General features: G+C 42.8%; 1 protein-coding gene across 1 annotated transcript in view; it reads right to left on the reverse strand.

Moving 5' to 3' along the window:
• Positions 1-283: 283 nt before the first annotated feature.
• The window catches only part of LOC138273633 (uncharacterized), a 1227671-nt gene continuing 1206761 nt past the window's right edge, over positions 284-21193 (reverse strand). Inside the window, exon 8 of the mRNA XM_069218896.1 lies at positions 284-1029. Within this exon, the coding sequence (XP_069074997.1) occupies positions 769-1029 (261 nt within the window). The 3' untranslated portion in view covers positions 284-768. The remainder of the gene's footprint in view (positions 1030-21193) is intronic.

The raw sequence follows: 21193 nt of genomic DNA on the forward strand, positions 1-21193 counted from the left end.
TGTTTCTCCACCATCCACTGCTTATAACTTCGCATTTTACATCACTCATTCTATGTTAAATGTGAATTTGAAATCCCTATTGACAAAACATATGGGATGCTTTTAGAAAAATGAATATATAATTTTATATGCTGATGATAAATGCCATGCAAATACATGACATCCGCTATATCAGACTTCTTTCGAAAGCTCATTATAATAGACTCTCCACGCATATGCATATCTTACACCTAAATCAGCACAGATGAATGAATCATGTAAATTGTTTCATAAATGCATTTAATAAAATATTATGATTCTCAATATTGCACAGCAATGTCTTCTTACTAAGCAAACATAACAGTGTTTGTTTTGAAGTTGGCAGGTATTGAAAAATCCAAGAAAAGTGCACCAAAAGTCATAGATTTAGATTCTCTGATTTTGTTAACCACATCTTGTGTTTAAAAGATATGATGATCAGGAGATGTACAATAAGGACCTCACGTTGAGAACGTGCTATCTTTGTTTCCACTTCTATCCCATATTGACAAATGGAGGAAACAAGTGTACAGGTTAAATTGATTGTGTAAGATTTATGTACAGTTTCAGGCATAGCACCCAAACATCTCTGCCTTAGAAACCTGCTTCATCATAATTTCCTTTCAGAATACTTCAGCATGTGAAAAGTTGGCAAATTTATTTAGATAATAATATGTGAGGTTGGCCAAGTAACAGGAATCTGTCAGTTAGCTAAAGAAACAGAGATATTTGCATATCAAAAGTGCATTATCATTTAATGAAATGCTTGATTTTGTTTACAAGTAAGCCAATGTTCCTTCGGAATAGCCTCTCACTGCTGAGATCAATAGGTGGGCAGCGGAGAAGAATCCTGGGAATGTGATGAGGAGCGCCTTCTGGAGGCCAGAGTAAGAAATGCAGCAGAAGAGGGATCACTGGCTTGTTCAGCGCATCAGCAAGATGGAGATCCTTGTGACAGTTGTCAGACTGAATATACTTGGGTGTGATACAGCTGAGCACCACAAAGGAAGCCTAAAAAAGAAAAGAAAAGCAATTTTAGTCAGTTAGCGAATTGCTACACTTGTAAAAACACTAGATAACTCTGAAGCAGTGTCTCGTCAGCCTGCACAGACTACGTGGTCAAATGTAAACTATTTATTAGTATAGAGATTTCGCTTTCAGTAGAAATATTATTTCTAGACCATCTTAGGTTAAGACCTTTTTTACTCAAAGACCTTGAGAGTTCACAGATGCGATCCATGGGCTGAGGAAGGCTGGCACGCGAGTGCAAATACTCTCTCCATGAATAACTAAAGGACTGTTTTGAAGTTTAGCTGGCTAGCCAATACAATAATGAAAATTATGCTAGAACTAATAACATAAAATGGTTACAATGCATAAATTCCACAATACAAATTTGCTCTGAATTACAAAATAATTTTATAATTTAAAAAATCTAAATCTAATTTATAAATATTAATCTTTAAGCAATTTAAAAACAAAATCACCTCCCTCACTAAATTTTTTTATATTTAGTTTGCAATAACTGGTTTAAAAGTAGTTTTGAACTAATTTTATATAATACAAAATTGCATTTTTAAAGAAATTAGGAATATTATTGCATCTATTTAAAAAAATTAATAAGTAAACTTATTTTTGTATTACACACACACCCACACATGCAGTCACACAACAGTGCCCTTGCACCTGTGACCTGCTCAGTGCTAAGGCCCAGAGGTGAGCAGAAATATGGCTGAATCGAAGAGCTTCCACTCACTGTCAGGGCCAGTTTGTCACATGAACTGCACTGACATGCAGCAGGCCCAGACCTATGTTTCACCACATGATCTCGGACCACTTGTACCAGACAGCGCCACTCAAAGATTTATTTGTTGGCTGCTGGAAGATGGCATTATGCGTTCCTGAATCAATGGGTCAATGTAAATTCCCTGACCTTTCTCTGCATGCCACCATCCTTTTTCATTATGCTGCGTTCTAAATGTTTCACTCAAAGCAGTCTTACACTGTTTTGTACGAAGATCAAACAGCAATCAGTATGTTAATAGGCTGACCTAAGATTTATACCAGTGTGGTTCAATCTTTAAAAGTCATCCCTGAGAAACTGCTTCTGGTGACTGGTCATTTCGACTGGAGCCTAAGATGTAGAAACATCTACATGGCTGTATTTTTCATAATCAAAACCAGCAAACAGATCAAAAGTAATTGAATGTAAAATACTTAATGAAAATGAGTAGTAAGTGATAATGCAGCTCTGCAGAGGGAGCATACTTGTTTCTCCAAGATGTTTAGTAGCTACTGTAGTCCTCCCAGACTCTTTTCCGTTGCTGTTTGGCTGTAAAGTTTAGTTACACATGTGGGGTGTGGCCAGCCCTCTAGCAAGAGGGAAGCGTGCGCTCACGGCTCTGTCTCGACACATGAACACAGCAAGGAACACAGCAAGGATTTGTGCATCCTCATTGCCCTGACTCTATGCAATCACTCTGTATGGAGTCACATAGAGAGCAGGCCAGTATAATTTTTAGACAGTGGTTAGCCGAAGTAGCACAGATTGGAACTCATCTCCATCTGGCCACCATGAAAGCTCAGCACTTCATGGTCACTGCCATACACTATATGAGTGCCTGAGCATGTGCCCAGATACAATGCTGTCAAAAACAATACCATTGCTGTGGGGCTCCAACCCAGACCCTGTTACAAGAACTAACATACATAGGAACAGTGCCTCTCACCCAAATCAACCCGTCTGCCCAACCTGTGACAGCAGGCGTGCAAGGATACGCTGAGTGCAAGGCGACATCGCTACAGGTCAGTGCGCACCTGCACATCCTTCCCACGCTGACCTGTCCCTTCCTTGTGGCATTGACTCCATACCCTGGGGAAGCTGAGCATTCGAATCAAGCTCTGAGCTTGTACTTGTGTGCCTATGTGCAGTTCAGACCTAACCCCGGGTTCTCTTGGTGAGTGGAATGACAATGGCAGCGTGGTCTCAACTCGCTGGGACCCTCTGCTCTCTGCTGCAGGCCTGTCTGCTGCGGTCAATCACCTGATGCCAACTAACTACAGCAAAATCCACAGGGAACAATACATCCCACACTATATCCATAGAAGCATTGCCTATATGCTGTCTACATGATGTTGACTTTTACCGGGTGTTAGAAATGGGGTTTCTGGTTGGCTAGGGTATGCACTTCAGCCTGGCAGAACCTACCCACTCTAGTCAGGGCTTGGGAGTTACACGTCCAAGATAACCTCTGCTCACCCTCTTGGTAGCTTGGCACGAGCAGTCAGACTTAACCTGGAGGCAATGCGTTTGCACAACACACGTGACGCAAAACATACACCACAAAGTAAACACAACACTAAGCTATGTAAAAATAATCTGTATTGCACAAAACATAATTAGAACAACATTACACGTAAGTAATACCCTGCTACCTTAGCAGTTGTCAGAAGGTTACACAAGTTACTAATACTCTGCAAGAATATGCAGTTGTCACATTAGAACACGTAAGTACTCAGGATTCTGCAACATAAGCAGTAGTCAGGAAGTATAGTAAAAGGTATATGCACTTGTCATGAACAACTCCTAAATACCCCTAAAAGGAACATTAGAGAATATACCACAAGTCATACAAATACATATCAGCTAGACATGCCTAGAAAAGGAACATTAGCACATATATGTATAACCAGTAAACAGGTTGGAAATAGCAAACATCTGTACGTCTGCATTAGGCTCCTAGAGCCTAGATTTCCTAAAGAGTACCTGTTCTCTGTTTGAAGAGGCACTTCCTGTGCCTAAAGTTGAGCACGAGGGCCCCCGGCGCTCCTGTGCGCAAACGGGGGGCCTCCTTCATGGTGGGGGCCTGCCTCGGCCTCCTCGCACCCTGTCCGTGGGGTGGGGGCCGGGCGTGGCCCAGCAACAATTGTGTCAGGAAAAACGGGAAGGGACCTCCGGCGAGGTCTTCCTTCCCGATGCCGATGTGGAGGGAAACTACCAAATTTCAGGAGTGCCCTGCTCCTTGGGCAGGGACCGGAGAAGGGGCGCTTCCCACGCCTTCCCCGCATCCTGCAGGTTGTTTCTGGGGGAGCTTGGACCCCTCCGGGGGCCCGACGAGGCACTCGCGTGCACCTGAAGTGGTGCGCGAGTGTTTGGGAATTGGTCCCGGCCGCCGGGATGCTTCCAGGGAGAGAGGAGGCGTCTGGTGCCCCGGGGGCGCTCCTGGGAGCAGACCGTGCCCCGGGGGCACTGCTAGGAGCGCGCCGGCTCCATTTGAAGTACCTTCGTGCCCCGGGTGCACTTGCAGTAGCGCGGATCTCGAGCTGGGTAGAGCCCAGCAACCCAGGCTGCGATGTTGATTTTTGGGGAACAAATCCAGCGCTTCCAAAGCGCTGGAATAAGTTTTGAGCCCCGGGCAGCGGCAGTGTCCTGGGGCAAAGGTAAAGCACTCTTTAGAGTGTTCAGGGCAAAATTAAAGCCCGGGCTGTGGCAGTGATATTTTCCAGCAGTTTCAAGAGGAGATCGCTTTTCCAAAGCGCTAAGAAAACGCTGGAGAGATCGGTGCAGGGATCAGGGGCACAGCACCCTGCCCCTGGGAGCAATCAGGAGTCAAAGGGAGCACAGGGCTAGTGGGCCCAACTACAGACCAGCAGCACCTCCCCGCAGAGGGGGGTGCAGGTGCTTCCTTTTGAGGGGTTGAGGGAGGACACTCCCCTGACCCCTGTCAAGCAAAAGGGTATTGTCCCTTGGTTGGAAGACCAGATCATGGGCAACCCCCTAGATCCGAAAATAGAGGCTGCTGTAACCAGCATCTCTACTGATGCATTCTCTAGGGATTCAGGGGCATATTTATACTCCGTTTGCGCCGAATTTGGGTCGTTTTATTCGACGCAAATTCGACGCAAAACTAACTCCATATTTATACTTTGGCGTTAGACGCGTCTAGCGCCAAAGTTCATGGAGTTAGCGTCATTTTTTTGCGTGAACACCTTCCTTGCGTTAATGATATGCAAGGTAGGCGTTCCCGTCTAAAAAAATTACTCCGATGCTATTGCGTCGGATTTATACTCCCGGGCAAAAATGACGCCCGGGAGTGGGCGGGTCTAAAAAACCCACATTCGCGCCGGATTTTAGCGCCTGGGTCAGGGCAGGCGTTAAGGGACCTGTGGGCTCAGAATGAGCCCAGAGGTGCCCTCCCCTGCCCCCAGGGACACCCCCTGCCACCCTTGCCCACCCCAGGAGGACACCCAAGGCTGGAGGGACCCACCCCATGGACATTAAGGTAAGTCCAGGTAGGTATTTTTTTTGTATTTTTTTTTGTGGCATAGGGGGGCCTGATTTGTGGCCCCCTACATGCCACTATGCCAAATTACCATGCCCAGGGGACAGAAGTCCCCTGGGCATGGCCATTGGGCAAGGGGGCATGACTCCTGTCTTTGCTAAGACAGGAGTCATTTCAATGGGGGATGGGCGTCGTAAAAAAATGCCGCAAATCGGGTTATGGCGATTTTTTTGCCTCAGCCTGACTTGCACCATTTGTGGACGCCCATACGCCATTTTCCCCCTACGCCGGCGCTGCCTGGTGTACGTCATTTTTTTTAACGCACACCAGACAGCGCCGGCGGCTAACGCCGGCTAACGTCATTCAATAAATACGGCGCCCGCATGGCGCTTCAGAATGGCGTTAGCCGGCGCTAATTTTTTTGACGCAAAACTGCGTTGGCGCAGTTTTGCGTCAAAAAGTATAAATATGGGCCTCAGTTCCTTCAAGAGGGGATTCACGTGAAGACACTTCCCTGACTCCTGTCCAGCAAAAGGGCAATGTCCCTAGGTTGGAAGATGCATGTCCTAGGGATTCAGTTCCTGTAAGGGAGAGTTTGAGGGAGGGCACTCCCCTGACTCCTGTACAGCAAAAGGGTATCGTCCCTAGGTTGGAAAACCAGCTCATGGGCAACCCCCTAGATCTGAAAATAGAGACTGCTGTAACCAGCATCTCTACTGGTGCATTCTCTAGGGATTCAGTTCCCTCAAGAGGGGATTCACGGGAAGACACTTCCCTGACTCCTGTCCAGCAAAAGGGTAACGTCCCTAGGTTGGATGATGCATGCCCTAGGGATTCAGTTCCTGTAAGGGAGAGTTTGAGGGAGGACGCTCCCCTAACTCATGACCAGCCCAAGGGTACCATCCCTAGGTTGGAGAACGAGCCCAAGGGTACCGTCCATAGTTAGGAAAACCAGGTCCAGGGTAGCTCCCTTGACCTGGAGGTGGAGAAGGCTGTCCCCAGTCTCTCTACCATTACTTCTGGGGGCATCACAACTGATGGGAGGGTGCGGAACTCTAGAAGGAGGGGAAGGAGGAGGAAAGTCTCTTTCCTGATCCCAGCTTAACACGAAACATGCTGTGGTAGCAGGATAGCCTCAGGCAACAAGGGCAAAATGGTGACATCGGTGGATCTCCAATCGACAATAGGTCGAGTGTCCTTTTAACCTACAGCTGTATGCACCCATGTGTGCTTACTAGAAAGAAGCATGACACATAAGATAAACAATGCGAAAACAGAAGTATAATATCAAGAGAAACAATGACAAACAGTGAAAGAATCCACATCCCCTACTCTTGTCTCCCTTATGGGAGTGTTTATAATAGTTTTTGGAACTAACCATCTCTCTACTACTGGGTGTACTCTCACTCAAGACTCTCCAACCTTTTAGGGGCTCTGAGCATTTTTCCATGCACATCCATTTCCCTGTTCGTTCAAACACCAAACTTGACAATGTTACCTCAACCTCAAACTGAGGGGGATATACTCCAAAGGTGAGAGAGGATATACTCTACAAGTGAGTCCCAAGGTACACACACCCACACCTCAGGCAATACACAGATTACAAGCATTTCATGTATGAAATACTACCTGCAAGCAATACATAAACCACCTCTCAACGTGGATGCTTGGATGTTGGGATACTAATCACATATGACAAGCCCCTAATTGAACCGAACTGGCTGACTCTAAATATAAGGATGGTTAATAACCAAGAGACTCCAAAAAAGCCTAGACAAGCCTGACACTCTTTAAATCCATTCCACCAATACCTGAGTCACGTATGAAGTCCTAGGCAGTCAACATGGACCTGATCCTCCAATGTCTCAGGTCACGCCATGATCTGATTCAAGAAACTAAATCCATCATGGAAGTGATGTGAAATGACACCAAAGCAGTTAGGAACGGCATGAGAGCTCTCACATCTAAAATCACCATGGTCGAAAACAGAATAAGCGATCTAAGGACACAAGGTGATCCCTTGAAAAGCAGTCTTTAAACATGTCACAGAATTGTCTCAGTAACTAGGGAAATCAGCAAGCTGGAAGAAAGGAACTGCAGAGGGAACTTGAGAATCTTAGGGTTACATGAAGACTCTGAGCGAAATTCTAACTCATGCTCTGCATTCCTAGAAAATTGCATACTTAATGTGTGAGTCATCAAATTTGACAAAGACTTTTAGATTGAAAGAGAACACAGAATTACATCTGGGAAACAGCATAGTACAATAAGTAGTCCATCCCAATTTCCAACACAGAAGCTATTCTTGCACAAATGATGAGGCTGCAATCTGTAAAATGGAATAGGGCCAAATCAACATTGCACAAGGTTATTCAAAAGATACTGTAATGAAAAGGAAAGGCTTTTTGGCCCTAAGACCTAAGACAATCACTGAGAAATATCACTATACACTTCTCCTTTATTTGCCAGAATTGAGAATCACACATGAGGGAAAATATAGGATAGTCTTGAGCCCTCCATGTTAAGTGAATATCACACCTCAGTGTCCCACCCTTATGGTCATATGAGGGAATCCATGAATATAGGTTTCTGTGTTTGCTCTAAAATGTCATCTACCATTACTGTAAGTATCCAATTGTTCCTACTGCACCCTCTGTTCTTGAACAATGTTACGCTTTTATCTCTGAGCTCCATCACAATACTCATATTCAGATACTCTACCACGTACTACATGAATAATCACATTATCATATACCATGATCTCTCTAATGAGAGCAAGATTAACTATTAATGTTGCATGCTAACACTCACTGCTCTGACAAAGCCTACTGTCACACCACTGCATAATTAGAAGGATTATACATTCCATACAGTGTGCTGTACCATATCCTCATTTGCCATTGCCTAGAGATTGCTGGGAGGACACACAGTTCATCATGTGCACTTAGCAGCCCACACCAAACATTTCTAGAGAAACTCAGTCACCTCAGGCACTACTCAACTACCCACGACAATCATCATGATGCTCACTTATATAACAGTTAAGAGAATACAAACTCTGCACATGCTCTGCGCATGCTCCATGCACTGTATAGTTCACCTATATGATATAAACATATAAATTTGATCCTGTGCCCAATGTTCTACTATCTTTGAAGGTTTTAAATTAGCTGCAATGGAATGTTTGTTATGGATACGCCATTTTAGGGAGCTATTTGCTTCACTATACTGTAGGGTAGAGACCGATGCTGGCATTGCCCCAGGGGTGAGTTTTTGGGTACCTTTGTTATTCAGGTTTTGGATTATGTTAGTGTTTTTGTTTTCTCTTTCCCCTTTTCCTCCTCTCGTCCGAGTGTATCTTCCCTTCTCCTACCTTCCAATGCTGGCCAATTCTCAATGCAAAGAAAAACAACAAAAACTTTCACATCATAACCATCTATGCCCTGACTGACAACTCAATCTCATTCTGGAAAAATCTGGACAATACAATACATAATCTCCCCAGGGATTTTCCAATTATTCATGGGGGTGTCTTAATTCTGCCACATGACAGCAATCTGGTCAGTATTTCCAAAGTCAAATTTATAAGGAATGGTTCCCACACACAGATGAAACAATATATATATATATATATATATATATATATATATATATATATATATATATATATAAAATGACAACTTAATTGACATTTGGAGATTACCCAACCCCAAAAGTAGTGAGTTTCACCTTCTACTCTAAACCACACCACATGCTGTCAAGGATCAACTGCATACTAACCAATAGATTTCTAGTTTCTCTGTGCAACTTACCCACAATAGAGCCAATACTTGTTTCCAGTCATGTCTGCATTACACTTGAGGTGGAAACTGGAGAAAACTACCAGCCCACTAAACAATGGAAATTCAATGACACCTTGCCTGATGAACCCATGACAAAAACTTAAGATATTACAGGACATAAAATACTTCCTAATAGATAACAAAACTGATAACACCTCCCCAGTAATGAGGTGGGACGCATTAAAAGCCACCCAATGCGGATCCATCATGAGCCTAATGTCAGTTAAAAAACAATGAGAAACTTTAAAAGCTAGAATCTGACATTAAATAGCTGGAACACACACTCTGACATACTGAAGAATCAGATTCACTCTCAGCGTTATATAAGCTTCAGCATGAATGCAACAGTAACTTAAGCAAGAAAGTCCAAAAGTGGGTGGCGATCAATAAAGTGGATAAAAACATGCTAAAAAAACAAGGCCAGGAAAGCTCTAAAAAATTATAAATACACCAACGCCAAATCAACCATTTATGCCATTAAGAATAAAAATGGTGACACATGTACTTCCACTTGTAAGATACTAGACTTCTTCCATTATTTCTTTTCCTCCCACAAAAAACATCTACCGGGGATTGTCTTAACTATCTTGAGCCTTGCAACCTTCCCTAGGCAGATGGTAAAGATAGATCATTTCTAGGGAGGCCCATAGAAATAAACAAAATTCTGGAAGCCATTCAAATCTGTAACCCACTCAAATTTCTCTTTGAACAATTTATCTCAGATGGGACACTGTCGGGCAAGGCAACTAATGTGTCGCTATCCCGAAAGAAGGGAAGGATCACCTAGATGTCATAACCTACCAATCAACCTCACTCATCAATGTCTACTGCAAATTGTATCCAAAAATTCTTAAACCAAGGCTTGAAAAAGTAAATGGGAAGCATATCCACCCATCTCAAACCGGTTTCCATAAAGGTAGGCTTGCTGCTGTCAACATAAGGGTTTTGTACCATGCCATAGAAAGGGCAAAAAACTCAGACTCTCCCAAGGACTCCATGGCTTTCGACACAGAAAGCGCTGTTGACAAGGTCTCATAGCCTTTTTTATAAGCAACCCTAAAAAAATATAAATTGGGCCCCAAGTTCATTTGAGTGACCATGGCACTTTATAGTACACCTGTTGCTAATATCAGGGTTAATAGCCACCTCTCACACCCTTTCCAACCTCACACAAGAAACCAGACAAGGCTGTCCTCTATATTCCTTGCTATTTCTCCTTGTGATAGAGCCTCTCTAAAAAGCCTTAATAGACAATTCGAATAGGAAAGTTTTTCCATTCCTATTAGGCAGGGAAATCACAGCTGCCTAGGCTGACAATGTATTAATTTGTATTGAGGATGCAGAACATGCTATTCAAGAAGTCCTCCTAGAGATCTCGAAATACTGAGCGGTTTAAGGATATTTCTTAAACAAAGAAAACATGGTAGTATTTTCCCAAAATGTACACTGTACCCTTTCTGCTCTGGGACAATCTGGTCTAAAATGGCAAAAAAAAACGCAATAAAAAATCTACGCTCTGGTTCACAAGTAAACTAAATGATTCCCTCTCTATGAACAAAGAGAAGACGTTTATTAAAATCAAGGAACTTCTCCAGGGATGTTCTCTCAAGCATATATTATGGTGGGGGAGAACAGAAACCATCAAAATATTAATTGCCTTTCTTGTTAACCTTTTAATAAATATGCTCCTTTTACCCCTTTCCAAAATCCTCCGTAAATCGATTGACAACTTAATAAAAAAAATCATTTGGAATGATAAAAAGGCACATATATCCATAGAAAAACTTAAACTAAACAAAAAGAAAGGGGGCCTGGACCTATCAGGCTTTGCACAGTATTAAACTGCTTACCTAGATGCACAAGGCTCATGTTGGTTCTGCAGGGACAGCCTCTGCAATATTTGAAAAAAGAAACACAAATACTACACCCCAGTAGCATAGCGAGACTGGAGGGGGCCCCCATGCAATGTACCTTCTCACTCACTTAAGCTAGGTGCTGTGCTGAAGGGACTCCCTGAAGCCCGGAGACGCACACGCACTGCTTTGCTGCGGGGGCTGTGTTATGCCACTGCTACACTCCATACCCCTTGAATTCCTCTTAACGTTAAACCTCAGTTAGATCCCGAACATTGCTCACTCCTTTCCCATAATTAAGAATACGACACAAGTCCTGAAATACTTAGAAAAACCCTTAGAGAATAAGATATGCAAGTCAACTCTATCATCGCTCTGATACAATAGACACATTAAAATACTTAACACTTTATCATTCTGGAAGCACTGCGCTCACAAAGGTATCAAAACAGTCCAAGATTCAGCCCAAATCAACAACCCACCACCGCCAATTAAAGGCAAAGTTGCCTTTCTGAAACTAAAACACGTTATTAGAAAAAAATGCATTGTCTACATCAGCCTGATCTCCCCTTATTACTGTCCAAATTCAGGAAAACAGGTCATTCAGCGACCAAAATATACAATCTCATCCAAACACACCAGGAAAGCTCTACATAACCAAATTTTGAAACAAATGGTCCGCCCCAGATCCCTACACTCCCCGAGGTCTCAAAAGAAACTTTCTGGCAAAACATCTTACACTCACATGCCTCAGAGAAAATGTCTCTGTCCCTCGCAGAAACCTGATTCTTGTCTGTCCATCAACTACACTGGATGCTGGCCATACTCCACGAAATGGGCCTAAGTGAATCTAACACACACTGGAGATGTGAGGAAACACCAGGCGATCTGGAACGCATTACTAAAATGCAAGCATGTTGCTCCTCTATGGGGAAATATTACTGGTCTGATCCATAAGGCAAATGATGTTCACTCTCCCGTAAATCTCCTGATGATTGCTCTGGGTATCTTGTCTCACTCTCACCCCATGTAACAGCCATGACTTACAGCTCAATGACCTTCTTTTACCTGGGATGTTAAAGCCATACTTTTAGGGGGGAAATCCAAAACTAGACCCTAATAACTGTTGGGAACTCCAGTACTGCACTAGGATTCCTGGCAGCACTATACATGCCAAAACTGACACATTTGTACAAAACAAAATGTTTCTCAGTGGGTTCTTATTGGGCAGGTATATAGGGCTAAGCAAATGTGGATAGTTTCCAACTAGTTGAAAATCTGTTTCTTAAGAGATTATTGCAGGTACCAGAGGGTTCGTCTAACTTGGGCTTCCCTAATTAGTGGATTCTCTGCGACTTGCTCCCCTATTGTATTTGGTTAAGGTATGCATAAATTCGGAGGCCTCTTTGGTGCATGCTTGTATTTCCAACTGCCTAAGTTTAGCAAGGGTAGCAGATATTCCTTGGTTGTCCTATCTGAAGAAGACCTTTGCAGTGATAGGCTAAAAAACTTGGTATGATGTTTTGCTAAACGTTACCTCATCTTATCTGGCTAATCCAGAACCCATATCTCAAAAAGCAGAAACCCCATTGTTTCAAGGTCTCTTATGCTTTGCAAGATACTCTGCACCCTGCTTCTTGAAACAAATGATACACATTTGTTTACAGTTACAGGTTTACAAGCATAGGCCAAAATATGTTAACTGTCTTTGCAATTTTGATAATGTGTGCTATTAGGTAAGGGATGTTGGAATATCTCCTCTCATTTCCTTTTACAGTCTGTAAGTGACTTTTTTTCTTTTTCTTTTTTCTTTGCTAATTAAATAATAAATAAAAACTTTTTGAACTGAAAAAAAGTTTTGTTACACATTTATTTACGTATACGTAGGTGAGTGTGACAAACTTACAGCGAGGTTTGTCTTTTTAAAAATATCCAATATAAAAAGTGAAACCGCAAATCACATAATGCAATGCATTTCTGGAACTATCCCGGCTTAATCTATCACATTTAATGATGGTACGAAGTCTGATTTTGCCAGTTATGAGAGGCAGACGTCCAGCAATATCATCATTTGTTGTGATCTTATATTGCTGCACAGGCAGCAGCCAAGGGAAGGTCAACTGGAAGAAAGGAGTTGAACAAGTCCTGATTGGTGGTTCGATTCAAATAGAAAACTAAGGGGCATATTTAAGAGCCCCTAGTGCATCCTTGTGCCACATTTGTGTCATTTTTTTTACACAAATGTGGCCCAGCAAGGCCAAAAATGCAGCACCATATTTACAAAGTGGCACAATGCATGCCTTGCACCACTTTGTAATCCCTTACGCCACATTATGCCTGCACCAGTCATAATGTATTCAAAGGGGGAGGGGTGTTCTGGTGCTGGGGAAGCTGTAAAAATGGCGCAAAGGAATCTATGAGATTCTGTGGTGCCATTTTTACCAGCATTTTGTAATGCCTGCTAAGTGCAGTTGTTAAAAAGAGGCTTCCATTGAATACAGTGGGCCTCTGGGTGCTTTGCAGGATTATCATCATAATTCTTTACTCTAATCCTGCAAAGCGCCGGACTAGCAAAAAAAATTATGAAGCTAGTCACCCTAACTATCGCCATGGTGCGCTGTAAGTTAAATATTGCACTTCCATAGTGGTATTAGGTAAGAACCACAGTACTCAATCACAAATATATACAGCAGGTTAAGTAATTCACTGAATATATGGTAATACATAAAACGCAATCTTTAGTGCAAAATGAAAATGCAGCGACGTCCTTTTCTTTTTCCCGTGTCAAGGCAAGTTCTTTACAGCTTAGTTCATCCATGTTGAACTATTTGTAAACACAGTCCTTTTCAATGGTACAGTCCATGTAGTCCATGTACATACAGTAGATACAATAACAGCTGGTAGGGGTTTGTCCAATACAAAAACAGCCAACACGTGTTTTGTCACACAGTGACTTTTTCAAGGCTGATGGTGTGAAGCGATAATCCTTATGTACTAGGATCCATCAAGGTTGGGTGAGCATGTTAATGTGTATAGGTAACCATCAAGAAACGTGGTCCAATGTTAGTCTGTTGCCTAAGTAAGTAACTTCCAACGTTCCAAATACTTAAGGTACGTGTAATTGTTCATAGGACCATGATAAGTCCCAATCTCTGATATGTAGTCCATGCGTAGTCCGCTCTTGGTGCTTCAGAAGAGACCACCATGGTGGTGTTAGGGGGGCTTTAAGGGGTGCAAGAAAAGTGGCGCTGCACTATGTGCAGCACCACTTTTCATAAATCTGCCCCTAAGTGTATACAAGAAGAACAAAAACTTGAAGTTTCCAGGCCCAAATGTTTTTCAAAATCTATTTAAGTCGAAAGCTATGGATTTAAAAAAATCCTATGTTTGAAGATTGGGAAATCCCTTCAATAACAGGCAATGCTTGTAATGCAGTGTGTGTGTTTGAGTTTATTTTTTTTGCATGGCAGTGAACGGTTGGCGTAATATCTTCCAAGTTGCACACCATTGGTGACTGACACGTTCCCCAATTCGTTTGCATTCTGGCACTGGTAGATGCTATTTTCTAATTTCCAGATGTGTAGTTAAGCTTATCAACCAAATGTCAGTTCAGTCTGATACATTACAAAATTTAGAAACGGCCAAATGGCTGTATAGGAAGACTTTAGTCATGGAATTGCCTTCCATATTAACATAAAAAAAGATAAATATGTTCCAAAAATTGGGTTCGGCGCCTGCACTGCAGCTCATAGCTCCATCGTCCCAAATAAACAAATGCTGTTAATCATCAGAAGTTCGACTCGTGTTCAATGTGTCTCCAGGATGTCACAATGGACATCTCCTCATTACTTAGCCATAACAGCTTGGTTCTACCCATAGTACAATGTCACACTCACACAAAATGTCACACACAGGCAATGTAATGTGCCCACCATTATTCAGCAAAGCTCAGAAAGACAAAGAAGTAAACCGTTTCTACTGGTTCTGAGCTGTACTATCTGAAAAACGAACGCAATTCAGGAGCACAAAACAGACTCTTGGTTCTGCATTGCACCACAAAACAGCATAATGAGTGTGTCTGTCTGTGTGTTTGTGACCGGATCGGATCTCATACATGAGTAAACACTGCTGGGCCCAGACAAACACTATCCTTGTGAGGACTGGTGCATAATGAGGACCCTTCCAAGCAGTGTGTTTAGGTAATTTCATGGTAGTGTATCAAAAAAACTAAAAGTGCAGTCATATTTACATAGTCCACTTTATATCCTTCCCTACTATCAAAGTGCAGGTGGCATTTGAATAGTAAATACACACTTCAATACGGTCAATGGCCGGTCCTCATAATTATAGATATGTTCATGGGGGGGATTATGTGTGTGTGTGTGTGTGTAAACTGGCTGCATCATTCTTGCACTCCCATATTTATCCACACATGTACATATTCAACCATTCTTTCATCCAGCTATGCACTAAGTTACCCATTACTCATGTATGCATTTAGTTATTGATATACCTATCACCCATTGCACCCATTCATGATACCTCTGACCCATTATCACATTCACACAACCGTCCACGCCAACATGTCACTCAGTGGAGAAGCACCTTTAATGTCTATCATATTTATCATGTAAAGGATGTTGAAATACCGCCTCACATTTCCTTTTACTGTCTGCACATTACTTTTTTTCTGTTTGCTTTTTCTTTGCTCATTAAAAAATAATAAAACTTTTTTGATCGAAAAAAAAGTTTAGTTAAACATTATTTTACGTAAATGCGGGTGAGTGTGACACACTTACAGTGAGGTTTGCCTTTTTAGAAATGTCCAATATAAAAAGCAAAACAGCAAATCCCAGAATGCAGTGCAGTGCATTGGTGGAATTATCCTGGGTTAAGCTATCACAATTAATGAGGTACAAAAGCTGATTTTGGCAGTTATGAAAGGAAGACGACCAGTACCATCATAATTTGTTATGATCTTATAGTGCTGCACAGGCAGCAGCCAAGAGTTTCGTTGACATCAGCTGGAAGAAAAGAGTTGTGCAAGTCCTGATTGGTGGTTTGATTTAAATAGCAAACCAATTTTACACATGGAGAACAAAAAGTTGCCATTTCCAGGCCCATATGTTTTTCAAAATCTACTTAAATCGAGGACTATGAATTAAAAAAAAAATCCTATGTTTGAAAATGGGAAAATCCCTTCAATAACAAGCATTGCTTGTAATGCAATGTATGTGTGTGTATTTGAGTGTTTTTTGCAGGGCAGGGAACGGGTATTGGCGTGATATCTTCCAAGTGCCACATCATTGACGACTGAAACCTTCACCAGTTTCTGGCGTTTTAACAATGATCACTTTGCATTATGGCACTGGTAGATGCTGTTTTCTCATTCCCAGATTTGTAGTTAACCTTATCAGCAAAGTGTTGGTTCAGTTTGATCAGTGCTTAATTTGTAAATACAAAGGTGCCAAAGGCCCAAAGCCCTCCTTTTAAACACCAGCTGCTGTAATTAAATGTGTGAACATGGAATACTAAGGCAGCGTAATCTTGAAGCCATCTCGGGCCTCTTCAATCCATGTAAAGCCACTCACTTCCCCTTCAGCTCACTCTTGCAGCTTTTTACTTTCTCCCTTTGTTATGCTTTTTCGTTTTTCCCTTCATCCGTCTTTCCCATATGCTCGGAGCAAATGCGTGAGGCAGAAGAGTAAGCCCTAGCCCTCAAAAATAAGTGCCGGTGCTCAGCACCGGAAACAACAAGCACAAATTAAGCACTGAGTGTGATGCATTACAAAATGTAGAAATGGCTGCCCGGCGATGTAGGAAGAATTTAGTCATGTAATCGCCTTCCATACTGACCTCCAAAAAGCAGGTGCAGCTCCTCCTCTATGGTGGAGGAGTGTCTCTCCCACGCTAGGAACAGGAGCTGCAAAATGAAAAATAAAAATGACAATAAACAGTGTTTATTATTGTTTTTATATTTCAGGGGTGCTGGGCCACGGGCGATGACAGGGACGGAGTGGGAGTGCACAACACTCCCCTCAGTGCTCATGTATGTTTGGCCAGCTGTCTCGGGCCGGCCAAACACACATGTGCACTCGGCTTTGTCCAACTCGGCACTCTGTTGCCCGGTTGGAGAGAGTAGGCAGAGGCTCTCATTCTGCCTAGAAGCGCCAAGCCAGGGCACTCCAGCCAATCCTAATGCTGCTCTCATGGGGGAGCAGCATTAGGATTGGTCGCAGGGCAGGCTGGAAGCCTGTGCCTGCAGTATGTGGAACAGGAGCCAGAAGAGCGGCAAGGCAGCTGCGGAGATAAGTTTATTTTTATTTTTAATTACTTTACATTGTTGTGCCCCCACCCCGCCGCTTTGCCCCTATAGGAACCACCCCTGCAAAAAAACATGTTTCTAAAATTGGGTTCTGCACCTGCACTGCAGCTCATAACTCCATCATCCCAAGCAAACAAATGCTGTTAGTCACAAGAAGCTCGACTTGTGTTCAATGTGTCTGTAGGATGGCGCAATTGACATTTCTTCATTACATAGCCATAACAAATTAGTTCTACCCACGGTACCGTTTCACGCATAAGGCAATGTATTGTGCAGACTATTAGACAGCACAGCTCAGAAAGGCAACGAAGCAAACTTTAGCATGGGTAAAGCGCTGTCAGGCGTAGACAAACACTATCCTTGTGAGGACCGGTATATTATGAGGACCCATTGCCATAGTGTGTTTAGGTCATTTTGAAGTAGTGTATCAAAAATCTAAGGCCCAGATTTATGGTAAGTGGAGCTGCACTTAGTGCAGCACCACTTTTCTTTCACCCCTTAGCGCTCCTGTAACCCCGCCATGTGTGCTCTGTATTTACATTCCAGTGCACCATGGCGGTAGTCAGATGGACTAGTTTCATAATTTTTTAGGCTAGTCCAGCGCTTTGCAGGACTAGTGTAATAAAATATGACGCTAATCCTGCAAAGCACCCAGTGGCCCACTGAACATAATAATGGCCTCTTTTTAACGACTTAACTTAGCAGGCATTAAATAATGCCAATAATTATGGCGCAAATAAATCTCACAGATTCCTTTGTGCCATTTTTACACCCCCGAGCACTGGGACGCCCCCCTTGCATACATTATGCCTGGCAGAGGATAATGTGGTGCAAGGGATTAAAAAGTGGTGCAATGAAAGCCCTGTCCCATTTTGTAAATATGGTGCAGTGTTTTTGCCCTTCCAACGCCACATTAGCGTAAAAATAATTACGCTATTATTACGCTGGAATTGCGGTAGGCCACCATAAATCTGGGCCCAAAAGTGCTGTGATATCTGCTCTAGTCTGTTTTATAAACTTCCTTACTATCAAAGTGAGTGTGGAGTTAGAATAGTAAATACGCACTTCATTACATTCAATGGTCGTTTCTCATAATTAAATACATGTTATGTTGTGTGTGTGTGTGTGTGTGTGTGTGTGTGAACTTTCTGCATCATTCATGCACTCATACTTATCCACGCACTCACTTATTCAATCATTCTTTCATCCAGCTACGCACCAAATTGCCCATTAATCATGTATACATTTAGTCATTCATACTCATCGCCTATACACCCATTCATGTTACCAATGACCCATTATCACATTCACACAACCGTCCAGGCAAACATGTCACTCAGTGGAGAAGTACCTTTACTTATAAAAATGCAGGACCAATTTAGTTTGCAATGCTTGTTACTTACTCATTTGATAAACAAGCAGAAGTATAATGTTTTAAATATTACTCTAATAAAATCAAAACATTTTCAGGGAAACCTAGAAAGAAGATGGTCGCTGATTATTTACATGTTATTTTAATTGGAGAACAACACTATGTAACGTTCTCTTTACAAACTATTTTCCACCACAACTATAACTCAGCAACTCATAAACAAGGTAATACTATATTGAAAATGCATCATAATACCAGGAGCATTTCATATGAAAACTCTGAATTATGCAGTTTATGCAGGCTGAACAGCAAGCAGTCCAGGAAGAAGAAGGGTGCAATGCAGAAGAAAGTTTGGCAATATACAGGATCTATATAACTGCTGTTCACATTATGACAGCATCATGACTGAATGCTTGAATTATTCTCAGCCACTGGCAATTAATTACTCAGGGCCACTTTCCAGTCGATTGATCTTTTGCCCACCATGCTACTGCACACAGGAACCAGTCTAAAGCAAAAGAGACTTGGTCCTGCTCCTCTAAGAGCAGTCTTAGCCAAGATCCCAGGCTAGTTGTCCTCTGAATGGGAATACAAGCAGCTCCATACCAGTTTTGGCCAGTTTGGGCCTCATCATAAGGACCCAGCTTGAATCTATGGCACAGATTTTCGAAGGGCCTACTTCTGGGCATACCCATTGCACTGTTGATGTATTAAATGCATTAATTAATCTCAACCACTGATAATTTTCCTAGGTGACCTTCCAAACTTTTTTTTTGTTCTGTTGCCCACTACGCCACATTTGACAAAACCCAGCCATATGCAAATCAGCCTTGGTCCTGCACTAATTAGGAACAGTCCAGCAATAAATGTAAGGCTAGATATCATCTGAGCTGGAACACCCGTCAGAAGGTTCCAGTTTTCATCCAAGGGTACAGAGATCTTGGGCCCTTTGCACTCGGACATCACGCTGAGGAAAACAAAATAGTAATGGGTAAAATTCTTAGATTTACATTCATCACTGACAATGACTCTCGGCCTCATTCCAGTCTATTGTTCTTTTGCCCAAAACAACATCTCAAACAGGAACAAGTCATTTGCTACTCAGTCGAAGTCCTGCACCAAAATTAACAGCCGGACAACGCCTTCTATAACTGGGAATACAAGCAACCCCATTCTGGTTTCAGCCAAGTTGAGTCTCTTCAGAGAGCTATAGTTTACATCAAGCACTACAGTGGGCATGGGATCCATGGAGTTCCAACCCTTAATCCTAAACCTATGATTAACAAAAATCCAAGATAAAGGCAGATGTTTCATTGCTGTGAATGCAATTTACAACTGTGATAGTTCACTATATTTGATTCTGTGATATAAATTTGCAATTGATGGATATAGATTCATTTATTTCATACCTGAGAATTTGGGGGCAGATTTACAAGAAAGTGGTGCATCAATGCAGATGCACCACTTTTCTTGCATTCCTCCTCCCGCCACCTAACAATACCATGGTTGGTCCGTATTTATAAAATGGCGCACCATGGCAGTTGTTAGCGCATTAATCCCAATTTTTGATGCTATTGTCGTACTTTACTGCACTAGCGTCAAAAACATTGATGCTAGTGCAGAAAAGCACAGGGGGGTCCATAGGCTACTATGGGTGTGTCATTTTAAAAATGACTGAACAAATGGTGCAGTGAAATTTTGTAACTTTCACTGCACCATTTTTTCAGGGCTCCCTTCATTGGAACACCCCCCTTGCATACATTATGCCTGAGGCAGTCAATAATATGGCCAAGGGGTCACTAAGTGGCGCAATGCAAGTATTGAGCTACTTTGTAAACCTGGCTCGGGAAAAGGTCACCTTAGCTCCACCTTAGTATAAGAACAAAATGACACTATGGCGATGCAAGATGGTGCAAGGGGCTTGTAAATATGACCCTTGGGTCACAACAAAGTTTGGAATCGTGACATGGATTTACCTGGAGAGACTATGAGGGTCATTATGAGTCTGGTCGACACTTTATGACCAAGGTGGCCGTTTCATGGTCAGACTGCCAGCACCGCCAAGATCAGAGATCCTGGCTGTCTGGTGGTTGCACGGTCCTAATCCTTGAGGGCAGTGCTGCTTGCATCATTGCCCTTGGGATTACGACCCCCCTTTTCCGCCAGAGGTTTCATGGTAGTACCACTACCATGAAAACTTTGGCCGACAACGGGAGCCCCATGGGGGCCCCTGCACTGCCTATGCACTTGGCATGGGCAGTGCAGGGGTCCCTCTTGCCACCACCATTGCAATGTTCACTGTCTGTTTTGTGAGGGTGCTGGTGCAACCTGCAACCTACGAGCCAGAGACAATGCTGTAGGGTGTTTCCTGCTAGGCCAGCAGGTGGAAATTCTGGTTTCTGCCCGCCGACCTAGCGGGAAACTCATAATGGGCCCGGCGGGTAGGTAGCCAGTATGGTGACAACCTCCCTGTTGAAAGTTCTGCGGACTGCCTAAACCAT

Source organism: Pleurodeles waltl, chromosome 2_2 (assembly GCF_031143425.1).
Source record: "Pleurodeles waltl isolate 20211129_DDA chromosome 2_2, aPleWal1.hap1.20221129, whole genome shotgun sequence".
Taxonomy (NCBI): domain Eukaryota; kingdom Metazoa; phylum Chordata; class Amphibia; order Caudata; family Salamandridae; genus Pleurodeles; species Pleurodeles waltl.